The sequence below is a fragment of the Taudactylus pleione genome, unplaced genomic scaffold, assembly GCF_031769625.1.
Source record: "Taudactylus pleione unplaced genomic scaffold, aTauple2 ptg000095l, whole genome shotgun sequence".
NCBI classification, from domain to species: domain Eukaryota; kingdom Metazoa; phylum Chordata; class Amphibia; order Anura; family Myobatrachidae; genus Taudactylus; species Taudactylus pleione.
The window spans coordinates 17,075,001-17,100,542 of record NW_028284497.1 but is presented as its reverse complement, the minus strand read 5'-3'; the positions used below and the strand labels follow the sequence as shown (position 1 = coordinate 17,100,542).

Sequence of the window (25,542 nt, the reverse complement as noted above, 5' to 3'; positions counted from 1 at the left end):
TCAGGGCCATAGTGGGTACACACTAGACGATGTGCCATATATATTGGCCCTATCCCCAGGATAGCACGATATATGGTGTAGTGCAGAAGTTACCAAACTCGGTTCTAACGGTCAAAGTTTTAAGGATATCCATGTTGACCACAGGGGACTTAATTAGTACCTCAGTCAATTTGATTTAACCACCTGTGCTCAACCATGGATATCTCGAACACCTAAACTGTTTGGAACCTCTGGTCTAGTGTGTATCAGCAACACTGTATTCCCAAATCTAAATCAGCCCAATAATCCAGCTAATGCCCAACAGTTCTGAATAATTATAGTTCAGTGTATGCACATGAATGAATAATCGTGAACCGACTGGGATAGTTTGATTTTATCATCTGTCATGCCCAGTTGTCCTGGCCGTCGTTATGTTGAGTACATGCACATTGTGCCCATTCAACGTACAGTGTATGGAGGCATGGCTATTATTGCTGCATCGCTCAGTCCCTTGTTGGTTTGGTCAGTTCGTGGACTTTGCCATCTGGTGTATGGCCAGCATAAAAGTCCAGAGAAAAATCTCTGTGGTGGGAACAAACAACTAATATGATGATTTGTATTTTGCAGTGCTTTACATACAATTTCCCTTACGGGAAAAAAACAAACAAGGATAGTTTGAATAGTAGAGACGTGTCACATACCAACATATGCAAATATTTTCACTTTACATTAAACTATAAATACACACACACCTCATCTACAACCTGTCAGTATTTTACACTTTTACTTTGTTCCCTCGCATCTTTTATTTTCCATCTTTTCTGACTATTACAAATATATTTTAGTTAACACTTTTTATTTCATCAAAAGAAAAAAATCTGTACCACCAGAAAACAATACAGCACTAAAAATAAATTCTACATACAAAGGCATAGATACCATAAACAAAATCATACCAGAAGAATAAACGAACACTAATGGTGCATACACACGATCAGATTTTTTCTTCAGATATGGACGATAACGATTTAAAAATCGTTCAGTCGTTCATATCTGAAGGAAAATCGTTCATATCTGACATGCCTGAACGATGGTCGATCAACGATGCGCGTTCCCGTTTGTCAGATAACGATATCTGACATCTGATGGGTTTGCAGTCAGACTTGGACGATTCCATTCATTTTAATGCAGTCAAAAATCGTTCAATCGTTCAAAACTTTGGTCAAATCGTTCAAATCGTTTAGTCGTTCATCTGACAAATCTGACAAATCTGACCGTGTGTATGCTCCATAACTAGAGACATCCAGGTGACAATCAGAAAATAAAGCCTATTGCTGAACACCTTACTGTTCTAAATGAAATTTGCAGAATACACATGTAAATATCAATGAATGTACTGCCATAAATGATAACATCTCTCTAAATTAAATGTTATTGCCGAATATATGTAAATTCATTCATTATATACACCATGAGCTGCTAGCTATCATGATGCCCCAGATCTCTTATAGGAAACGCCTGTATATCATAACCTCCCCTCCCCTCCCCGCTATCTACTATACGCTGCTGAATCTGCAGTAACTGTTACCAGCACCTGACAGTGACACAGACTAATTAGTGACTGCTAGTTACTACGCTATATATAGCGCCGCCGCAACGCAACCTCTCATACAGTCACAGCCTTCACCATCACCGGCTTCTGGCGCCCAATCACACAGCTCCTCTCACATATTGCGGTGTAGCACACGCGGCTAAGAGCTGCAATACCATTGGTCGGGTTGGCCTTGTGAGAGGCGGGCTGTCTAGCGCTAGTGGCTGCCTGTGTGTGTTACTGCCCTGCTTCCGGTATAACCAGGTCCTGGCTGAGTCGCCGGCAGCAGTTACTGGCAGGTACGCAGCTTCCACTCACTGTGTGTCTGTCATGTACATAGCGTGCTGCTCCTATATGCTCTAATGCTACCTTGTGTCAGCGTAACTATGCAGCGAGCATTATAGCTGCTAATGTAAAGACTGTGCCACATACAGAGTCATGTCCCATCCTCCTAAGCTCTGCTATACATAAGCCTTCATTTCTTGCATGCCATTTGTGTATTATGAGATACTGTCCATGGGAAACCGTGACATGAAAGAGAAATAGGACAGATGAAACAATGTTGATTGTAATATTAGTACTAATACCCTTTTCCACTGAGTGAAACGCACTGGTTATTGCTGAGTCAATCCAGGTCGGGCCTAAGTTGAAACTATCCCAAAAAATAACCTGGGTCCAGTGACCTGGTAATCCAACCGGGAAGCAAGCCGGGTCGGACCCAGGTTAAGGGACAGTGTAAACAGGGAACTCAGGTCAGGTCCTGTGCAGTGAACACGTCCGACATGGGAATAACCCGGGTCGTAGTGCAGTGAAACGGCATGAAGTCGGGATGGACATCGGAAGCCCATCATCAAAACTTTCAATGTGATGGTAAGTAACCATCACATTAAAAAGTATTAGAAGAAAACACAATTAACTTGATATTCACTTGTGCAAAATAACTTTCATGCGCAATAGCCCTATTTTGCGGCTGCCGGGGACGGCACTGGAGGCGGTGCAAGATGTCTGATGCGGAGAGCTGCAAGCAGGGACAACGCAGCTCTCCGCATTAAAAAAAAAAAAAAAAAAAGTAACCATCACACCACCATCGAATCATTACCATTTGATGGTGGCAAACATCAGAATGCTGCTATCAAATGGTAAAAACACTAACATCACAAGAACATCGATGGTCAGCAAACATTGACCATCGATGTCCATCCGTAGTGTGAAGCAGAGTTGGACCCGGGACTTTAGTGTAAAAGGGGTATATAACAGTTACATATATAGCGCAGCATATTCCATCGCACTTTGCAATTGAGAACCAACAGTAATAAAACAAGACTAGATAATAACAGACAGACAAAAGTAAGAGGGCCCTGCTTGCACACTTACAATTTATAGTAGTTACTACATGCGAGTCTGTGCTGTCATGATCCAGTTGACGTGCCTTCGGACACGTGCATGTTTGGTCTGTAGGTAGGCTTACCATAATATCCTTTTAAACCGGGACGCTCATGAATTACACAGGTTCTGTGACTGGCTGACTTCAAGCCTGCATTTCACCTGGTTGTAATTAGCCACAGAACCAAGTGTCACGGTTTAAAGGGATAGTATGGTAAGCCTACCTGTAGGGCAGTGCATTCCTGCATGGATCTTCAGTGCAAAGAGTGTTTTCACAGTGTAGATGTGGACCAGTGGTTTACGGGGTGGCAAGAGGGAGGTGATTTTTTTTTTTTCATTAGATGAAATCTCTGCAGGCACGCACGTGCTGTGCACATTGGAAATTATGTGAACTCACCATCTGATCATCTAATTTTTTATCAGCACTTCATTTTATTATATAGATTTCTTGGGATTCAAATCTAACTATAGTTTTACAACATCGATGGTACCGATCAGTGGCAAAAGCCATCATAAGTAAGCTTTGATGTTTTGTGTTTGCCACCATGTTCTAGAGATGAGACATTGAAAACTGTGTTCTAAAATGGGGTATTCAACATGCAGCCTTCCAGCTGCTGTGGAATTATACAACCCAGCATGCCCTGCTACAGTTTTGCTATTAGGACATGCTAAAATTGTGGCAGGACATGCCAAGATGTGTAGTTCCACAGCAGCTGGAGGGTCGCATGTTGAATACCCCCGTTTTAGACTGTTTTCGATGTCTCATCCCCAGAACATGATGGCAACACAAAAGTAATGCCACACATCCACTAGGCGACTAGGGAAAGACAGTACGATTCCGACATCGTAATCGCACCGTCGTTCCACATACCCTGCAGTGCCTACACTGAACGATTAGTCGTTCAGTGTAGGCACCCTCCATCATCCCCAAACATGGCCAATCTGTCGTTATTGGCAGATTGACCGGCATGTTCAGGCGATGGTTGATGTTGGAAATGACCATCGGGAGTGTGCATAGCCACTCGTTTCCGACATTATAGTGCACGATTAATGAGCAATTGGACGATTACAATGTCGTAATCGTCCAAACGCTCATTAATATCTTAGTGGATGTGCGCCTTAATAATGTACGTTCATGTGGAATCATTTGGGATTTGTAAAGCATTATATTCCATAGTACTGGAGAAGTATAAAAACAAAAATAAACCAAATTACTAAAACTGTACTACCAGACACCACGTTAACTGTATGTTACCCGTTATAATCAATACTACACACCCAGTCACTCTCACTTACCATAGAAAGTAGTGACAGCCCCACTGTGTACACTACAGCGTGAAGACTGTGGGAGAAATGTCCACCTGTTTTTTTAAGTCAATAATTTAAAAGGCAAAACAAACCTAGATTAAAAAATTAGCATACTCTTAGGGATTTCACTGATGCATGCATCTGGCAGGCTATATTTCCCCCTTTGTTATTCCGGGCCCCTGAAAGATAAGGGGCAGGGTGTAGGGCAGGCATCTAATATGCGGCCCACACACCTGCCACAATCGGAGCTCAGCTCAGATCGGGCAGTGTTTACTTTATTTAAAGCTGGCAACGCTGGTCTCTGAAGCGATCAGAAGCCTCTGATCTACTCAGAAGCCAGTGTTGCCAGTTATGCAGCGCGCAGGTGACGTCATGACATCACCCGCGTCTCCCACGATGAGGGGAGCTTGTGCATGCCGTTCTCTATCTAATTAGATCCAGTCAGCGGCAGAGTCTACGTGGGATGTGGGAATGAAGACGGTGTGGACTGGAGCGGTGCCCAGCGGTCATCGTGAAGAAAGGTAAGTACTGCACAGGTGAGTGGGACCTGTTCTAAACTGGGCGGGGACACAGCATAATGGGCACTACTAGGGCACTGCATAAGGGTTATTGCATAATGGGCACAAATTCTGCACTACTATGGACATTACTCAGGGCTCTACATAAGGGCATTACTAGGGACATTACTGGGGGCACTACTAGGGACATTATTGGGGGCTCTGAATAAGGGGCACTACTAAGGACATTACTGGTGGCTCTGCATAAGGGGCACTACTAGGGACATTATTGGGGGCTCTGCATAAGGGGCATTACTCGGGGCTCTGCATTACGGCCATTACTGGGGGCACTACTAGGGACATTACTGGGGGCTCTGCATAAGGGGCATTACTAAGGACATTACTGGGGGCTCTGCATAAGGGGCATAACTGGGGGCACAACATAAGGGGCATTACTGGGGACACTGCATAATGGGCACTACTAGGGCACTGCTTAAGGGGCATTGCATAATGGGCACAAATTCTGCACTACTATGGACATTACTCAGGGCTCTGCATAAGGGGCACTACTAAGGACATTACTGGGGGCTCTGCATAAGGGGCATTACTGGGGGCACAACATAAGGCACTACTAGGGACATTACTGGGTGCTCTGCATAAGGGGCACTACTAGGTATTACTGGGGGCACTGCATAAGGTGCACTACTAGGGATATTACTGGGGGCACAGCATAAGGGGCATTACTGGGGCACTGCATAAGAGGCATTGCATAATGGGCACAAATTCATGGACATTGCAGGGGGCTCTGCATTGTTTTTTTTATCAATAATAAACCTTTCAAAATTGCATATAAGGCTTTTTTTTTTCTTGCGGCCCACACACAAGATCTTGAATATTCGGCCCGGTTGGTATTTTGAGTTTGATATGCCTGGTGTAGGGTATCACTTGGATGATCGTTAAAATAAATACTATGAAGCAGTAATACATGTAAAAAACATTTAAAGACTGATCAGTAAAGTACTAGAGAGCAGTCCCCCACCACCATAGAGTAGTCCTATACTATATATTGGGGTTTCCCAAACTCAACCATTAAAGTCCATGTTTTAAGGATGTCCATGAACTGGACCGCAAAGTAGTGAAAGGAGCATTCACTGTGTGACAGACTGAAATTAGTTGGATATTAGAATTAACTATTAACTGTTATTTATATAGCACACACATATTATGTAGCGCTTTGCAGATCATTTTTCAATCATTCATATACAGTCAGGTGCATAAATATTGGGACATTGACAGAATTTTCATATTTTGGCCTCTATTCACAACCACAATGGCTTTGAAATGAATCAAACAAGATGTGCTTTAACTGCAGACTTTCAGATTTAATTTGAGGGTAATTACATCCAAATCAGGTGAACAGTGTAGGAATTACAACGGTTTCTATATGTGCCTCCCGCTTTTTAAGGGGCCAAAAGTAATGGGACTATCAACTCAAAAGCTATTTCATGGACAGGTGTGGGCTATTCCCTCGTTATTTCATTATCAATTAAGCAGATAAAAGGTCTGGAGTTGATTCTAGGTGTGACATTTGCATTTGGAATCAGTTGCTGTCGACTCTGAATATGAGATCCAAAGAGCTGTCACTATCAGTGAAACAAGCCATCATTAGGCTGAAAAATCAAAACAAACCCATCAGAGAGATAGCAAAAACATTAGGTGTGGCCAAATCAACTGTTTGGAACATTCTTAAAAAGAAAGAACGCACCGGAGAGCTCAGCAACATCAAAAGACCCGGAAGACCACGGAAAACAACTGTGGTGGATGACAGAAGAATTATTTCCCTGGTGAAGAAAAACCCCTTCACAACAGTTGGCCAAATCAAGAACACTGTCCAGGAGGTAGGTGTATATATGTCAAAGTCAAGAATCAAGAGAAGACTTCACAAGAGTGAATATAGAGGGTTCACAAGATGTAAACCATTGGTGAGCCTCAAAAACAGGAAGACCAGATTAGAGTTTGCCAAACAACATCTAAAAAAGCCATTACATTTCTGGAACTACAGCCTATGGACAGATGAGACAAAGATCAACTTGTACCAGAGTGATGGGAAGAGAAGAGTATGGAGAAGCAAAGGAACTGCTCATGATCCAAAACATACCACCTCATCAGTGAAGCATGGTGGTGGTAGTGTCATGGCGTGGGCATGTATGGCTGCCAATGGAACTGGTTCCCTTGTATTTATTGATGATGTGACTGCTGACAAGAGCAGCAGAATGAATTCTGAAGTGTTTCGGGCAATATTATATGCTCATATTCAGTCAAATGCTTCAGAACTCATTGGACGGCGCTTCACAGTGCAGATGGACAATTACCCGACGCATACTGCAAAAGCAACAAAAGAGTTTTTTAAGGCTAAAAAGTGGAATGTTATTCAATGGCCAAATCAATCCCCTGACCTGAATCCCATTGAGCATGCATTTCACTTGATGAAGACAAAACTGAAGGGAAAATGCCCCAAGAACAAGCAGGAACTGAAGACATTTGCAGTAGAGGCCTGGCAGAGCATCACCAGGGATGAAACCCAGCGTCTGGTGATGTCTATGCGTTCCAGACTTCAGGCTGTAATTGCCTGCAAAGGATTTGCAACAAAGTATTAAAAAGTGAAAGTTAGATTTAGGATTGTTTAGTTTGTCCCATTACTTTTGGCCCCTTAAAAAGTGGGAGGCACATATAGAAACCGTTGTAATTCCTACACCGTTCACCTGATTTGGATGTAATTACCTCCAATTAAATCTGAAAGTCTGCAGTTAAAGCACATCTTGTTTGTTTCTTTGCAAAGCCATTGTGGTGGTAAACAGAGGCCAACATATGAAAATTCTGTCAATGTCCCAATATTTATGCACCTGACTGTAAGTCCTTGCACCAGTGGAGCTTACAATCTATATTTCCTATCACTTGTAAAAACATTAGGGTTAATTTTTTGACAGCAGCCAATTAACTTACCAGTATGTTTTGGAGTGTGGGTGAAGACCCATACAAACATAGGCCCTCATTCAGAGCCGGACGCTCTGAGCAGAGCGCACGCTCTGAATGAGGGCCGTCCTCCATAATTATGGAGCGTCCCACCACCCACAGCCTATACGAGCGTGCAGGTTGATGGCCGCGATGGTCTTGACCATCGCGACCATCGCCACTGCAGGGCCGGAGCCTGCGGTTGAGTTTCTCAACCGCAAGGCCCGGAGTGATTTTGGCTCTATCAGAGCAAAAATCACTCCCACTGACATCACTAGTGATGTCAGTGGGCCGGCTTCTGACGGTAGGCGTTCCCTTGGGAACGCCCCCATCTGGGAGGCACGCCCACCAAAGGGGGCGTGCTGTCAATCAACATCGACAGCACGCCCCCTTTGATCAGACACAACGAGCGAAGGAAAGTCCTTCACTCGTCGCGTCTGGCGCATGCGCACGATGGAGCTCCCGCCGTCGTGCGCATGCGCAGTGCACACCATCGACCCACTTGCGAGCGGACAGCCGCTTGCGAGTGGGTCTGAATCAGGCCCATAGAGAGAACATACACACTCCACACAGATTGGCCATGTTCAGGAATTGAACACATGACCTCTTTGTTGTGAGGCAGTAATACGCCAACCATACTACCTAGAAATAGAATAATTAGCATTGATACAACATTGGCTAAAAACCACACCTCACCTCGCCACCGATGGGAAAACCATTGGCCTCTAAACATAGATTGATGGTCATCCCTATATCTATCTCTCTTCGCCTCATCTCTCGTCATCCTGGATCATGTTCCTGACTGCATTGCTGCTTCTTTTCATGCTGCTTAAAACTGAACATGCATATAAACATATATTCAGCCTTTTCCTCCTAACCTAACAATCACTGTGAATAACATTCTAGTTTAATGATCCAAAAGCCCCTGCTTGGGAATATTTTTTTTATTTTTATTCTCTCTTTGCAATGCCGATGTTCACAAAGTTTTTTTATTTTTATTTTTTCATTATTTTTTTACTATGCATGCATCCTGATTGTGTTCGTCCAGAGTCACAGTTACGATTTCAGGTGTACACACGGAGAAGTACATTGAAATGTGTTGGACATTCCTGGGCGTTGACTGGGAGGTGGCTAATCAGATGCATGGAGATGGTCTATCTTATGGGTGTGTTATGGGAGTTTTGCTGTAGTTTGTGTATGCAGCTGCTTAATCTGTCATAGGAGTCCATATTCAGACTGATAAATTTGCACCTGCCATAGGGCTGGTGCAAGTTTCGATAGATGCTAAAAGTGGGCGACTCAGCCCTTGCATTGTAGCAGTATTTGCATAAAGTCACAGAAATGTGACCGGCAAAAGATGCAGACATGAACGTGGCTGTGTCCGACTCAGAATCAGGCACTTTTAGCTCTAATCACTCCCCACCATCTACAGCTTACAAATAGCTCTCCTATCTGTCCTTTCCTAACACGATACATCTAATAAGGGAGAAAGTCTGTCTGTTTGTCCTTTATGCACGGCCAGAGTTTTGTACCTAACTCAATCAAATTTGGCATAGGTGTAGTTTGCCAGGATTAGGTTTTTGCCTAGGTTTGAACTTTGTCAGGGCCACACACACTCAAAGAACCCCATAAAACCGAGATTAAATTACACAGGTTCTGGGGTAAGGGGCTGGCTTCATACACACAGGCTCATGAACAGTTCAGCACTCAATACATTCAGACCAAGGTTGGAAAAAAAGTGTTTTTTTTTTAAAAAAAACAACCTGTTTTTGGGGGGTTTTAACAGTTTTTTTTTTTTTGTTTAAAGCAGTTTTTTTGCATTAATGTTTAAATTAAAAAAAATTAATCTTGCAATGTATTAGAAACCTTGATTAATCAGGTTTTAATGCTTTCTAACATTCACAAACCAAAGTTATTAGGGTTTGATATGATATATTTGACATCTTTCAATAAAACCAATTTTAGACTAAACATAATTAGAACATGCAGAAGCACTTTTCAGAGAAACACACAAACACAAAAAAAGGAGTTAAGCATTAGAACTGGGAATGTCACTGGCATTAAACATTTTGAATAAAAACACTAGTTTAGAGACATTTTCAGTTCCTAGTCTGCTTCGAAGCTTCGAATGAACTAAACTGAAAGAAGAAAATATTCTTTCTACACTAGCTGAAGATGTTTGAGCAGTCAGAAGTTGTTAAATAATGGGAAATACATTGGGGTTAATTTTTTTTCAATTGCGCTTTTTTTTGCTCATCCACCATTCATAAGATTTCTAGCACTCATCTCAATAGGACTGAAGGTTTTGAAGTGAAATACAAAGGTAAACATGGAGATTAAACCATGAGGTGTTGCTCTGTGTATTGCCTGTTTTTTTGTGTTGGTGTGTACTCTTTAAGATTGAGAATGTTAGCTGTGGTTTTTTTCCTGCCCTATGGGATTGATGGGGAAGAAGTCTTAGCTTGATGCAAGGCAGATTTAGCACCTCTCTTATCTGGTTCATCCTCCCTATATCTTTGTAGTGTGTGTGATTTACTGCATTGGTTGAGCTTACTCAGATAAAGAGTAAAGTGTTTTTTGTTTTATTTAAACCATTTGGTTTAAACCAGCCAACCCTGATTCAGACTGTGTCAGACAGCATAATCAATCTATAATCTTTGACCCTGGCAAAGCTTAGCATATGGAGATTACAAACAACAGGGGACATTGATAGCAGCCACTGCAGACGGGACCCCTTCTGTCCGGGAATGGGACTCCAGTCCCAGCATTCCCCCCTCCTGATGGCAGCCCTGCTAGACATGGTCTTCAATGTTGGTCTGCAGAGTGACTTCAGGGGGTAATTCAGCTGTGGATGCAGTGACAGGGATCACACAGATTCCCGATTATCAAGAATCTGCGCATGCGCCTGACCCATACTCCACATGCGCAGACGGGCAGCTGACTATCAGTGATTGACATGCTGCCATTTCTGGATGGGAATCGGGCGGTGACGGCCTCCGTTTCCCAAACGGAGCCATTTTGCTGCTGTTGGGGGGGAGTCGAGAGGCCAGGATCTCCATCGACTGACTGAGTTCCTGGCATCTTTTATTCATCTGTGGTGGCCAGTTTGCGCGATCCCATGGTCACTCAGCCGGCCAAAGGGATTGCAGATCATCCGATGCTGCGTCCTTGGATGCAGCTTGGATCAGTAATGCTTGCAGGAGGCGTAACGCATGCTTTAACTCTATCACATTTATCCTAAAACTTTAGTGCTGGAGGCAGTGTGGACAGCTGTATACATATATTGTACTGGTATTTTCCATTAAGCACATTCTATTCAAATTACATTATGACTTTATCTCATTGTGACTCTAATCTCAAATACAGGACTAAAGATGGGTACACATTAGGTTGACGGCCAATCCGCCGACCTATCTGACGTTTGGTAAGTGTATACACACCAATTCGTCTGCCTGATTTGCGTGGATTGAAAGCTCGAATGGGCGGGCATTTAAATTATGTCTGTGAATGACATTGTTCACAGACCTATTCGCTGTACTATAGATATATCGCCCGTTCAATGGAACGGGCAATTCAGTGTGTACCCAGTTTAACCCTCAACCACTCTCTCTGCAATTTGAGCACTATTAGCTCATATTACTTAATGTCTATACGATTATGCAATTACTGTCTTTTTTTTTCTTTTAAATGGTTTATTTATAATTTAAGGTGCAAGAGACAATAACAACACAAACATCCAGATGAGACTGAGCAACCATTATAGAATCAGGTATACATCTGGAGTATATATAAGAACAATAATATCAAGAACAGTATCGCTAACAGAAATAGGCGTTCATATACAATACAGAAATATATTGCAAATAACTGGTTTAGACAGAGCTTAAAGTCCACCAGGCGAGCGAGAGCTGTATGAGAAATTTTGAAAGCGGTACCACGGGTCCCAGATCTGCAGCAATCTAAAGGATCTTTTATTAAGATTTGTGGTAATCTTCTCCACACTCTCCAGATACCAAATTTTACCAATAACTAGGTGAAGAGGAGGGATCTCCAAGCGCTTCTAATGTAATGCAACTAGGCACTTAGCTGAATTCAATATTTAAACTACCAGCTCACTAGCGAATGTATCTAGTGTTGTAATTGATAGACCCAAAAAAAAGGACATGGGGTCTTTAACTATAGGGACATTAACCACTTTACTTATAAAATTAGCAACCATGTCCCAGTATAGTGCTATTTTGGGGCATGTCCACCAAATGTGGATAAAAGAGCCTACATTGAGACAAACTCTTCAGCACTGGGGGTAGACAGATATACTTTGTGTAGTCTAGTAGGTACCAAATACCATCTTTTAAAAATCTTATAGGCATTCTCCTTAACCAAGGTGTTAAGATAGATGTTTTTGAGATAGCCATATGAATATAAGAACATGACTGTTCATCAGTTACTGTCTTTTCACTCCACTAACACTCCCTCTAGTGGCAGTGGCAGCCCGTGCTTACTATTAGCATACCATGAAAATCCAGCATGTAGTCAGTGATCGCGCTGAATGAAAAAAATGTGGTTCCCAAGGACCCCTCACTTTTAAAACTTGGGGTCCTACTCCACAGTTTCTGGGTCCCATCACAATTTTTGCCACACTACCTGTAGCGCGTAATAACTCGCTATAGCGAATATTTTGCACTGAGAATGACATGGGGAGAAGGGCACAGGGATGAGGGGAGAGTACACAGGAGAGCAGAAGGGGTACAGACATGGAAAGAGGGGGCATGAGAGCATAATAGGTACAGACGCGGGGAACGGGGCACAGAGGTGGGAGGGCAGAGTACACGAGAGAGCAGAATGGGTACAGACACGGGGAGAGGGTAACGGCACAGGGTTAGGAGGGCAAAAGGGGAACAGACATGGGCAGAAGGGAACAGGGGGCACAGGTGGAAGGGCATAGTACACAGGAGAGCAGAAGGGGTACAGACATGGAGAGAGAGTAAGAGGGGGCACAGGAGAGCAGAAGTGGTACAAACATGGGGAGAGGGGAAATGGGCACAGAGGTGGGAGGGTATAGTACACAGGAGAGCAGAAGGGGTACAGACATGGGGAGAGGAAACGTGGTGCACAGAAGTGGGAGGGCGTAGTACACAGGAGAGCAGAAGGGGTACAGACATAGGGAGAGGGGAACAGGAGGCCCAGGTGGGAGGGCAGAGTACACAGGAGAGCAGAAGAGGTACAGACATGGGGAACATGGGTGGGAGGGCAGAGTAGGATTTAATGAGGGTCATAATCTATGTATAAAACAGTACAGACCAATGGGTTTATCAATGAGAAACATCAAACAGGTCACTCGAAGTTGTTTTATTTCCGTAAGCAAAGTGTCTGTAGCACTCCACAGTTATACCCCGAAACGTGCATCACTCTTGAATAATAGGGCCCTCAGTGTCTCTAAGGCCTGGCGCTGTGCCCCTCAGTGCTTCTCGACAAGACCCTTTAGCTGAACTCTCCTCTCCTTGTGCTGTGGGAAACCTCTGGCCACGGTGGTGAACAGCAGGTGGCGCCCTGTCACAGAGTTCTGCAGGGTGCTTAATGAAATAGGAATGAGAGGAGCTGCATCATTAGTTGATGGAAAGGATCTCTGTCCATCTAATACAGTAGGTGAAGCCTCCTGGTGGCAGATTGGTTGTGAGGGGGCTGGAGGTAGACACAGCCCAGCTGCAGTCCCACTGCTGTCCTCAGCTGCCACGCTCTGAATTATTGTAATCAGCTTGAAGAGCCGGGCGCTCGTGGTCCTCGATACTTTGTACTCCCAATCCCAGCTCAGCCTCGCACAGGCAGTCAGGCACTCTAGGAGGCAGCACACCTGGAGCAGGTGGAACGCACAGCCGGTGGCTATTGGATGAGACACCGCCGGCCCTATCAAGACTTCAGTTAGAGAGCATATATAAAATGATGGGGGAAGTGACGTGCAAATAAAACTGTTTGCTTTTTTTTTTTGCCAGTTTATGTATTGAAAAGAAAATAAATCAGCGGAGAACTATTTTTTCTACTTCAGGGTCCATAGGGTATCCACAGGATACCTTGGGGTATAGGTGTGACGTCAGTCGCAGGGCACCAAAGAGTTAAGCTTTCAGCCTCCCAGGATGCACTAGGTCCCCCTCCTATACCCCGCCCCCGAGCCAAGGCACCTCAGTTTAGTTTGGTGCCCGGCCGGAGTCGGGTGCACCTGTTGGAGTGGGGGCTAGAAGAGCCCCTGAAGCTTATTCTTCATGCAGCTGTGGCTGCACAACTGGATGAACAGCATGGACAGTCAGTCCTGACGTCCATGCTGTCTTCCCTACACCCCGCCGGTACCAGAACGCCGGTACTGATCCGGGGATGCTGGTGGGCGTCTGGGGTCACAGCTAGCGGTGACCCCAGATGCTCCGGACCATGGCCGGATTCAAGGGGGACAGAGGTAAGCAGCGGGGTCCCGCGGTGGGTCCCCGCTGATCACATGGTCCTAAGTCCCCAGGCAGGGGGCTCCCTGGGGACTGGCTGCAGCGTGGAGCCAGGCGACCAACCTGCGCTTCCACTACCCCCTGGGACAGCGGACCGCAGCAGAGCGGTAGCGCTGCGGCGTCCCAGGGGTTAAATGCATGCCAGGGGAGCGCGCCTTCCCTGTCTCACAGCCGGCGCCTCCCCCGCTGCACACAGCCCTCTCTGCATGCTGCCGACTGGTCCTGTGGCAGCGCTCCTCCCCCAGGCCAGCCTCCTCTCTGCTCCTCGGCGGCCATCTTCTCCAGAACGCATGGTGAACGCTGCTGGAAGCGCTGGAAGGAAGCATCGTGGTCTGGGTCCCCCCGCATACCTCTCCTCCGCTGTGGTCAGGTCTGTGTATGCAGCGCTGTGTCCTACCAGGCCCTGTGTCTGTGTAGTTGAGTGATCAGCGCTGTTAGTGCAGGAATTGTTATTTTTCTGCATTGTATGTGACTGTGCTAGCGCTGCTGCCTGTAATCTTTTCTTCTCTAAACTGTCAGCTTTATTACTGTCCCTGTTCTTTCTGCTAAAGCCCTTGCGGTGCGGTGCTGCAGGGTGGTCTCTCGCCTATTTAATACTTAATTGGTGAGAGAGGTCACATACGTGGTGCCATCATGTCTGAAAGTGATTTTCCCCTCCGGCTACAGTGTACCACGTGCAAAGTACCGTTAGCGGAGGGGGAGGGTAGCGCGGAGGGCCTTTGCCGGCAGTGTTTGTCCATGGCGCGGCCTATTACGGTTACAGCACCGGTACAGGAGCCGCCCTGGGCTTGTTTCGCTCAGGCGTTAACAGCTTTAGTGGGCCAGTTAGCTCCGCAGCCCGCGTTTACTCCGATGGGTTTGTCCCAGCAGTCTGTGGTGTCGTCACCCATGCAGGGGTTCCCACGACAATTGGTGGTACCCCACAGTCTCCCTATTTCCCCGCTCCCGGGTTCTCAGGAGCCAGCGTGGGTTAACTCCCTGACGAGTTCTGTACAGCACTTGTCGGATGTGTTGCAAGGGGAGTCTGTGATGCGGTCTCATAAAAGGCCGGTGGCGTCTCTGTCCGCTCCTTATGAGGATGACGAAGGGACGTCTGATGATGGGGAGATTCTAGATCCTTACGATCAGGAACCTCTCCATACTAAGGACGCTGATGCTAAGTCCAAAGTATATATTCCTGGACTTATTCGGGCGGTCCGCACAGCCTTGGTGATTGAGGACGAAGTTCCCCCAGCGGCTAAATCTAAGTATGCCTTTTTCAAAGATGTGAAGGGCGATGCCACAGTCTTTCCTCTTTCGGGTCAGTTGGTGGACCATTTAGAGGAGGCGTGGAAACAACCTGGCAAAAGATACCAGCCGCAGAGACGCCTGGCGGTGGCTTATCCGTTCGCGGATAATTATTTTGCGAAGTGGGAATCCCCTCCACAGGTGGATTCTCACGTGACCCGTCTTGTCCGTAGTGCCACATTGCCGATGCCATCCATGTCCTCCCTTAAGGATGCTACGGACCGCAAGGTAGAAATCTGCCTGAAGTCCGCTTATTCCCTTGCAGGGGGGGCAGCACGGCCGGCTATGGCCATTTGCTGGGTTGCCAGAGCGATGGAGCGCTGGGCGGATTCATTAGAGGCTTCTTTTGAATCCGACTGTCCGGCCGATCAGGCGGAGTTGATTGGCAATCTCCGTGATTCGGCCACCTACATCAACGAGGCGGCTCTAGACATTAGTACTCTGGTGTCTAGAATTTCTTCAGCAGCGGTAGCTGCTCGTCGCACCTTGTGGCTGCGATCCTGGAAGGCGGACGCAGATTCCAAGAAAGGTCTGGAAGCGTTGCCGTTTACCGGAGAAGTTCTCTTCGGTCCGGATCTGGATAAGATTGTGGCCACGCTGGCGGCAGCCAAATCTGCCTGTCTCCCGTCGGCCGCTGCTCCTTCTGGTTCGGGACCATCGTCCTTTCGGTCATCTAGGGCCCAGGGCAGGCCCAAACCACAGTCGTTTCCTCGACAGGCTGGCCCTAAGAAATCGGTCAAGCCCCGGAAGCAGGCATGGAGTACCAGACGTCCGGCCCCCAAGCCAGATGACAAGCCTGCGGCCTGACGGTCCGGGCCTCCCTTTGGGGGATCCCAGGGTGGGAGGCCGCCTGCTACAGTTCGCCCAGTGTTGGTCGACCACTACGACAGACACTTGGGTTCTGGAGGTGGTTTCCCACGGATACGCCCTCTCCTTCCGGCACAGACCCCCGGCTCGCTTCTTCACCACGAGTCTCCCATCAGACCGGAACAAGGCTACGGAGCTGCGGAAGGTATTGCACACTATGCTCCAGGCTGGAGTTATAGTGGCGGTTCCATTCTCCCAGAGGGGCCAGGGTTTCTATTCAAATCTATTTTTGGTACAGAAACCCAATGGGTCATATCGTCCGATTCTCAACCTCAAAGCACTCAACAAGTCTTTGCGGGTCCCGAAGTTTCGGATGGAGACCCTACGGTCCATCATTCTGGCGCTGGAACCTGGGGACTACTTGGTGTCATTGGACATACAGGACGCTTACCTGCATGTCCCTATTCTTTGGCGCCATCAACAGTTCCTCAGGTTTGCAATCAGCAGCGACCACTTCCAGTTTCGGGCGTTACCTTTTGGCCTGGCAACAGCACCACGTGTTTTCACCAAGGTGATGGCGGTCATGGCGGCTTCTCTGCGGCTGCAGGGAGTCCGCATGTTGCCGTATTTGGACGACCTGTTATTGGTGGCAGGATCTCCAGAGCTCCTGTTACGCCACTTGGACCTGACCATTGCACTGCTGCAACGGCACGGCTGGCTAATCAACTGGCAGAAGTCCACTCTAATCCCGTCTCGGAGGATTCTGCATCTTGGAGCCTTATTGGACTCGGGACAGCAAAGGATCTTCGTGACGGAGGACAAGATCTCTGCTTTACAGTCAAGGGTGCGCAGTTGTCTGCACAGCCGCCGGGTGTCCTTACACTCGGCGATGAGGTTACTGGGCTCCATGGTGTCGGTGTTCGACATGGTGGAATACGCCCAGTTTCACTCCAGACCTCTGCAGCACCTGATCCTGTCCAAGTGGAATGGGCTGACTCAGTCTCTGAAGTCCCAGACGATTGTGCTCACCCAGGAGGTTCGCCTGTCCCTTACGTGGTGGTTACAGACGACCCACCTCAACAAGGGACGTCCGTTCTGGGTTCCAAATTGGGTCCTGTTGACAACGGACGCCAGTCTTCGGGGCTGGGGAGCAGTTTCGGGTCCACACTTGTTCCAGGGCAGGTGGACGCCGACAGAAGCGGAGCTTCCAATAAATATCTTGGAACTCCGTGCGGTCTTCAATGCTCTCCAGCAGGCACAGCGGTTTCTCCAGGGTCGCCCGGTGCAGGTCCAGTCGGACAACGCTACCACCGTGGCCTACATAAACAGGCAAGGAGGAACTCGCAGTCGGGCGGCTCTCGTAGAGGTCTCTCGGATCCTGGTTTGGGCGGAGCGCAATCTTCCGGCCATATCAGCGGTCTTCATCCCGGGAGTGCTCAATTGGGAGGCGGACTTTCTAAGTCGCCAGGACGTTCATCCGGGGGAATGGTCCCTGCACCCGGACGTTTTTCAACTACTGGTGGACAGGTGGGGTCTTCCAGAAATCGACCTCATGGCGTCCCGGCACAACAACAAGTTGCCGGTGTACGGGTCTCGCACAAGAGACGAAGGGGCGTCTCTGGTGGATGCTCTGTCCGTCCGGTGGACGTTCCGGTTCGCATACCTGTTCCCTCCGGTCTCCCTTCTTCCACGGGTAATCCGGAAATTCAAACAGGAAGGAGGGACGCTCCTGTTGATAGCTCCCGCGTGGCCCAGACGGCACTGGTTCTCAGACCTTCAGGGTCTGTCCGTGGACATTCCTCTGCGGTTGCCGCTACGACCGGACCTTCTGTCTCAGGGTCCTTGCCTTCACCCGGACCTGACTCGGCTGTCTTTGACGGCGTGGCTGTTGAGACGGCCATGCTGAGGTCCCGGGGGTTTTCCAGCTCTGTGGTGCGTACCATGTTGTGAGCTCGGAAACCGTCTTCCGCGAGGATATACCATCGCGTGTGGCATACGTTCTTCCAGTGGTGTCGACCGAGAGGTTATGCACCGCGGGAGTTTCGTCTGTCTCGGATTCTCGCCTTCCTGCAAGCGGGACTAGATCATGGGCTTCGCCTTGCTTCTTTGAAGGTACAGGTTTCGGCCCTATCTGTCTGGTTTCACCGTAGGATTGCTACAATCCCGGATGTGCGCACCTTTATGCAGGGTGTTCTCCGCATTCAGCCGCCCTTTGTTCCACCTGTGGCGCCTTGGGATTTGGCTGTGGTCCTGAGGGCTCTCCAAGGACCGCCGTTTGAACCACTGGGCTCAGTGGATCTTAAATGGCTAACAGCTAAGACTGTTTTCCTTCTGGCCATTGCTTCGGCCAGACGTGTTTCTGAGTTAGGGGCTCTTTCTTGTAGACCCCCTTTCTTGGTTTTTTATGGGAACAGGGCAGTGCTCCGCACTCGGCCCGAGTTTCTTCCCAAAGTTGTTTCCCAGTTTCATATTAACGAGGAAATAGTTGTTCCGGCCTTTAACTCACCAGGTCTTTCCGTGGGTGAGGCCTCTTTGGATGTTGTGCGGGCCTTAAGGACTTATGTTGACCGCACTTCTTCGTTTAGGAAGTCGGACGCTTTGTTTGTCCTCTTTGGCTTCCGTAAAAAGGGTTGGCCTGCTTCAAAGCAAACTTTGGCAGCCTGGATCCGTATGGCTATTTCTGAAGCTTATCTTCATGAAGGCCTACCGGTCCCTCCTTCTCTGAAGGCTCATTCCACTAGGTCTGTGGTCCTTCGTGGGCAGCTCGACGTGGTGCCTCGGCAGTTCAGATCTGCAAGGCTGCTACGTGGTCTTCTGTCCATACCTTCGTGAGGTATTACAGGTTTGACACCTTCGCCTCTCAGGATGCTTCCTTCGGGCGGCGGATTCTCCTTTCTGCACAGGAGCGTCCCCACCCTTAAAGGATACTGCTTTGGGACATCCCCAAGGTATCCTGTGGATACCCTATGGACCCTGAAGTAGAAAATATGAGATATGGTAAGAACTTACCCTTGTTATCTCTATTTCTACGAAGTCCATAGGGTTCCACAGGACTCCCGCCCTGTCGCACCTGTGCTGCAGATGGGCTTTGCTCTGGTCACCGGTTTTCCGTCTCCCTCTGGTGAGAATGTGATTCTTGTATGTGTCCAGATCTTTGTTCTCTCTCTTCCTTCTCCTCCTCCGGCCTATGGCTTGGTAACTAACTGAGGTGCCTTGGCTCGGGGGCGGGGTATAGGAGGGGGACCTAGTGCATCCTGGGAGGCTGAAAGCTTAACTCTTTGGTGCCCTGCGACTGACGTCACACCTATACCCCAAGGTATCCTGTGGAACCCTATGGACTTCGTAGAAATAGAGATAACAAGGGTAAGTTCTTACCATATCTCATATTTTTGTGCTTTAATACATATAAAAAGTGGTTCGAATGGAGGCAAAAGCTTTTTTCGTTTCAGTCACTACACTGTGTACACTAGTTGAGGTACCAAGCAATGTAGCGCCTGAATATTTGAATATCTAAAATCACAAAAGTATCTTTAGTTCTTAACCTAATAAAAAATCATTTTAAGGCATGTCTCAATTATTGATCCTTGTTAATAGACTTCTACGCTCCAAGATCTAAATAATCATTTTGGATAATTCTGGAACAGTTAGCCAATTTATTCAGCAATTGCTGAAATTCTGTGAAATTATGCAAAATAATTCACCAACCTCTAGTTGTCAGTTGTAAAAGGAAAAATATGGTTTCATCATCAAAGATGATTCTTTAATGGAAGGATAATTAAGATGATTAAGAATATATCTTAATTAAGATTAAGACATATTCTTTCTTGTAGAAATAAGAAACTTGTAGGTGTTCATATGTGCAGCTCTGCCATGTACCTGTAATGGTGGTAGATCTAAACTACTGTATAGTGTAAGAGTGAAACTCTTTACACTGTGAGGGGTTGATGGCAATTTCACATACAGAATTTGAAAGGGAATTGGATGCCTTTCTTTACAAAAATGTGCTTTGTGTAGCTATAATATTACAGTGCATCATGGGTATCATCAATCCCAGAAAACAACTTGTCATTTTTGGGGTCAGAGTCATTTGTTACACCCTATTTAGCTTCTAGATAGACACAATTAGAATTTGTGAATGTTTAACCTTGTGGACTTGTCATTTTTTTAAACCTTTGCTAATTGTGTAACAATTAGGTCTCATTTAGTAGCCACTTAAAACTCACAGTAAGAACACACAACTAAATCTATATAATAATTGATGCTAACCTAACACTTACCGTCGGGATGCCGGCGGATGGGATTTTGGCTCCAGAATTCCGAATGCTGTCAGGGTTCCGTCTCTGGTTTTCTGAGCGCCAGCATCCCGACCGCCGGGATAGTGACTACATTCCATTCAAATATATCATTTTGCAGAGCAGTACAGGAGAGAGCAGTATATAGAGGGACATACCTCTATAGCTCCCCTTTTCTTGTGCAGGCAGCTGTCTCTCTGCTATATAATGTATATTGATTAATAATGTATGCATGTTTCATTTTTGGTTACTTAATATGAACATTGACAGTTAATTTGTTGCCTAGTTGTATAAAATCTTAGCAACTTTTTCTGCTTTTCCCAACAACATGGAAAACCCAGTTCCCACAGATATAAAGCCCTCTCTGTTGTCAAGGCGGAGATTTCTGACCTTTTTCACCACACTATAATGTAATACATCGAGTGAAGCCAGCTGGTAAAAACCACACTGAAAGTATATTAGGCAGTGGTAAAATGTGTCCACTGTAAGACTGAAAGGTTTCTGTAACATGAAAATATTTGATTACTCATATTCTTTGCCTAGTCCTGAATTCTGATTAATTCTATTTCTATCTATCTTAAAATAAAAAGTGATTTATGTATTTATTTTTAAGCAAGCGTTTATCCATGTAATAATTATCAAAGCCAACTGGAACATTTTAAGACTAACGGTATATTCTCTCACAGCTGTGCCAGTTTATGTGATGTTCTAGCAACATAATGATATATTTGTGTAAAATCATTTGAAAATGATGTTCCTATTCTCCTGACCCAATGGAATGTCTTTATCTATTGCAGGTCTGCAGTCCTTAATTCCTAGAACACAATGGTATGTCCAAATTTACTTTATATGTTTATATGTTATTGTAAGTCGCATGCTTGTCTGGATCCATATTAAGAGCGTTGTCCACCAAATATTTGTCAAATATTTATCTCATGACACTGGTGGCAGGAGGATAATTTACTGTAATGGCACCATTGTGGCTTTAATGTCTTTTTCCTAAGGCACTCACAAGTAAAGTACAATATGCCATGTAGAAAAGGGTTGTCCATTTGCCAGCCTACATGGTTGACGGTCTTCATCCCTTTCCATAGTCTGTACTGTATAACATTACCTTTTTAATAGGTTTTTATAAGTGAACATTGGACCTCACTGTTATCATGACATGGATTTGTGATGCATCCTGGTAAAAATGACAGGTGGTGGTGTCCTGAGGGAAAGTGGAGGCCATCTGAATAGCTGGCCTAATCTTGGTGCTTAGGAGTGGAACATGGCCATGTAAGCTAACTGATCTTTTACCTCCAGCATGGTCGGGTTAAAGTTAAGACTACTTTGGAGCAACAGGAGGTAAAGCGTAAGGAGAGAGAGAAAAAGCTACAGCTGTATGTGAGTGTCACTCAGGCGGTATTGCATAAGGTAAGAACATTTTTTAACCCTGACTTTGTTGTCTTTGCTTTCAGTCTTGTTTCGCAGATACTTTTCTTGCTAATGCCATTCTTCCTATGCTTCCTATACATCTTCCCTCTAAGGGGCGGATTCAATTAGAAGCGAAAAGTCACGGCCAGCGAAATACATTCGCCGCTGCAATCTTTTTCGCCTCATTTTCCTGTTTGTACGCGAACGTATCGCGTACTTTCTCAATGCGCGTTACTGCTTTTTCGCCCTATTCTATTGTAAAACAGGCGAAAAATGCAGATGTGCAAATGGCGAAACTAGCGAAAAGGACAGGACATTTGGGGAAATCAGTATGTACCCCATAAAAGGCCTAACTGACCCTGGAAATCAATATAGAAGTGTATTAATATACCTAATAAAAGTATTTTGTGTTCTCAAATCGAGTCAATGTGCTGTTATTTGCATAAGTGTGGTAAAATTATAAAACGCCATTTCTTTTGGGAAAAATATTTGCTGTAGTTAAATTGGGGGTTCATTAAAAACACCTGTCCCATCCATACAGCCCCCAAAGAACCGGTCCCATACTGATCACGGCTTTGCGCCTCTAATTGAATCCGGCTCTACGATGCTATTTTCTTCCTTACATGATACTGTGTGTCAGCCATCCTTTTTCTCATTCTCTTGACCCATTTTTTACTGGTTTTCTTTTTTTTTTTTGCACATTTATTTTTTTGCTACCAGTTTTTTTGAAGTACATACAGTCCTACATTGTTCTCTGTGTGGCTCACATAATTAGGACACGCCTTTTTCTATATCCCCTTTGATGTGTGGAGTTCTCTATAGTTTCCCAGTGCCACATAACTTTCCGCTGCTCTTCTATGGTTTCCCCCATCTTCATCATCTGTGTGCTATGCTGCAGGAATATTCAAATTAAACACTTCTTGCATATCATCTGTTGAATGTTTTAGGAAAGTATGTAGCTGTTATTATACCAATGTCAAAACCTGCACAATGTGTGTGTGTAGGGGTGAGAAATGCAGAAATAACACACATCATTTAGCATTGAGGGCATTAATAAATTATCTGTTTTATGTTTAATGGTTCTTTAAAGTTAAACTGTTGCCTGAACATACTGTAGCACAAACTGACATCTTACAGCTGCATTAACACCTATATTGATGAACATTTTACTCTGAGCAGGAGTGAAGTGTCCTTTATTGGTTTCTGTAACATGAAAAGATTTGATTACTCATATTCATTGCCTAGTCCTGAATTCTGATTAATTCTATTTACATTTTTCTTAAAATGAAAAGTTATTTGTGATCGGTCACCACAGCAGGACCCCCCACCCAGCGGCTGCAGAGACTAGCAGCAGCTGGGAAAAAGTAAATTAACCCCCCCTCACCCCCTAAAGTGTACCTGTTGGCTGAAGCCGCTGTGATAAGGGAAGTCGTGATGCTCCCAATGTTCCAATGGTGGTGATCCGATGTTCCTACGTTTGAAAAAAACAGATTTTTAAAAAGAAAATAAAAAAAAACAACAAAACTTCATTTTGGATAAGTTGAAATAGATGTTCTCCACCTAATACACTCATAAGAAAAACCAACGGTTTTTAGGAAAAAAAATGGTCAGTTAAGTTGTTAAAGCAGTGGTTCCCAAACTGTGTGCCACGGCACCCTGGGGTGCCTCAGGACACTTGCAGGGATGCCTCAGGTTGGTAGTCCAGCACCAAATCAAATTAATTATGGTCAATGTAATGTAAATATGTTGACAAACAGAAGCGTAAACCTGTCACCACCACATAACTGAACCTAAGGATGACATATAAGCACAATTGACTTCACTTTACTACTTTACAAAAAAAATTCTGAATTTCTCAATAACAAATGTTTGGCTTAGGGATGCCGTGATAACAGTGCTGATACTCTAGGGTGCCGTGGTTCAAAAAAGTTTGGGAACCACTGGGTTAAAGGATATCCGGCTCCTAGCACATGTAACAGTTAGTGCTGGTGATCTGCTCCCTCCACTGGCAGACCTTGTTTGAAGGTGTGAAAGACTACGATCCGTCGTTCCCAATGGGCGTTCATCGCCTAGTCCCCTCTGCTGTCCTGCACGTCAGATGGGACTATACAGTGAATGACGTAGTGCAGTTACATGTAGCATGTAATGATATATCTTGCTGTCGTACAAAGGATTGTGCAGTGTGAACGACGCCATGTATAGATCACACTATTTCTCATCAAAGATTTTCTCTAACTCTTGTCCTAGCTGCTTCTTCTGGGTGATTGCGGGGGGGGGGGGGATTTGTGAGAATATATTCTCTTCATTGACTACTATTTTGATGTTTCCTCCAGCGTGAAATAGGGGAACTGGATAAAGAAGCGCTGGAATTGACAACCCAAATATTGTCATTAAACCCAGATTTTGCTTCCTTATGGAACATAAGGAGGGAAGTTTTCCTTGCACTTGGGGCTGACAGGTGACATTTTTCTATCAGCTATATTATTTTCATGCCTGGGAAAAAAATGTTTATTTAAAATTGATGAAAAGTTGTATATGATTCTCATTTTAGAAAAAATATTCTACAAATGCAATTGCTTGTTATGAAAAATGTATTCTCATCGACATTTATTTGTAAGGTGCCACATATCTCTGCAGCACAGGATAGTTGGTGTATCACATCACACATCACAACAGAACAAAAAAGTTGCAGACATGTGACAGGGGTAGAGAGGGACCTGCTTGTGACATCCTAAAATATATTATGTGCTAAAACTAAGCACTAACATATAACTTGTTACTAGTAGTTATTTTTCAATACGTGAGAATATGGCTTTGCCACATGCTGAAATGCCAATAATAGGGCATGAGTTAGACTTTTTTTTTCTCTTTCTACTTGAGGTCAGATGAGGAGATGCGTTCTCTATATTTGGGGGAGCTCTCTTTCCTAGAGAGCTGCTTACGTGTCAATCCAAAGTCCTATGGGACCTGGTATCACCGTTGTTGGATCATGCAGCACATGCCAGAACCGGATTGGTCTCGGGAGCTGACACTATGTAATCGCTTTCTGGAGATTGATGAAAGGAACTGTGAGTAATGATTGCCAGGAGAGTCATCTAACAGAACGTTTTAAATTGGAACTTAATATTCTGCGGCGCATTCACCACATCTCTTTGTATCTTCTGTAGTTCACTGCTGGGATTACCGAAGATTTGTAACTCAGTCATCACATGTTCAGCTCTCCGATGAGCTAGAATTTACCACCAGTCTTATCACCAAAAACTTCTCCAACTACTCTTCTTGGCATTATCGCAGCAAACTTCTCCCAAAAATCCACCCTGACCCACAGCGACTTGGCAGAGTGACTGAAAATGTCCTATTATCTGGTGAGAGATAATTTTTGTATGAGCGGCATATGAGACAAAAAAAAAAAAGTGGTCATCAAGATTATATTTAAATGAGATGGGGCGGAATTTCTAGAGATAAATCTATTTGCATATATA

The 25,542-nt window shown here is 45.4% G+C and overlaps 2 protein-coding genes across 3 annotated transcripts in view; one reads left to right on the top strand and one right to left on the bottom strand.

Moving 5' to 3' along the window:
- CDC42SE2 (CDC42 small effector 2) overlaps positions 1-3,020 on the bottom strand; it is a 151,429-nt gene extending 148,409 nt beyond the window's left edge. The window contains exon 1 of the mRNA XM_088470038.1: positions 2,945-3,020. The gene's annotated coding sequence lies outside the window, so the exon portion shown is untranslated. The remainder of the gene's footprint in view (positions 1-2,944) is intronic.
- RABGGTA (Rab geranylgeranyltransferase subunit alpha) overlaps positions 1,663-25,542 on the top strand; it is a 51,968-nt gene continuing 28,088 nt past the window's right edge. Inside the window, exons 1-6 of one of the 2 annotated variants that reach the window (XM_088470026.1) lie at positions 1,663-1,869; positions 21,442-21,472; positions 21,950-22,060; positions 24,394-24,518; positions 24,941-25,128; positions 25,228-25,425. In XM_088470026.1, coding sequence (XP_088326152.1) covers positions 21,470-21,472; positions 21,950-22,060; positions 24,394-24,518; positions 24,941-25,128; positions 25,228-25,425 — 625 coding nt within the window. In that variant the 5' untranslated portion in view covers positions 1,663-1,869; positions 21,442-21,469. Of the gene's footprint in view, positions 1,870-21,441; positions 21,473-21,949; positions 22,061-24,393; positions 24,519-24,940; positions 25,129-25,227; positions 25,426-25,542 lie in introns of those variants that run through there. The other variant, XM_088470027.1, reaches the window with a different exon arrangement.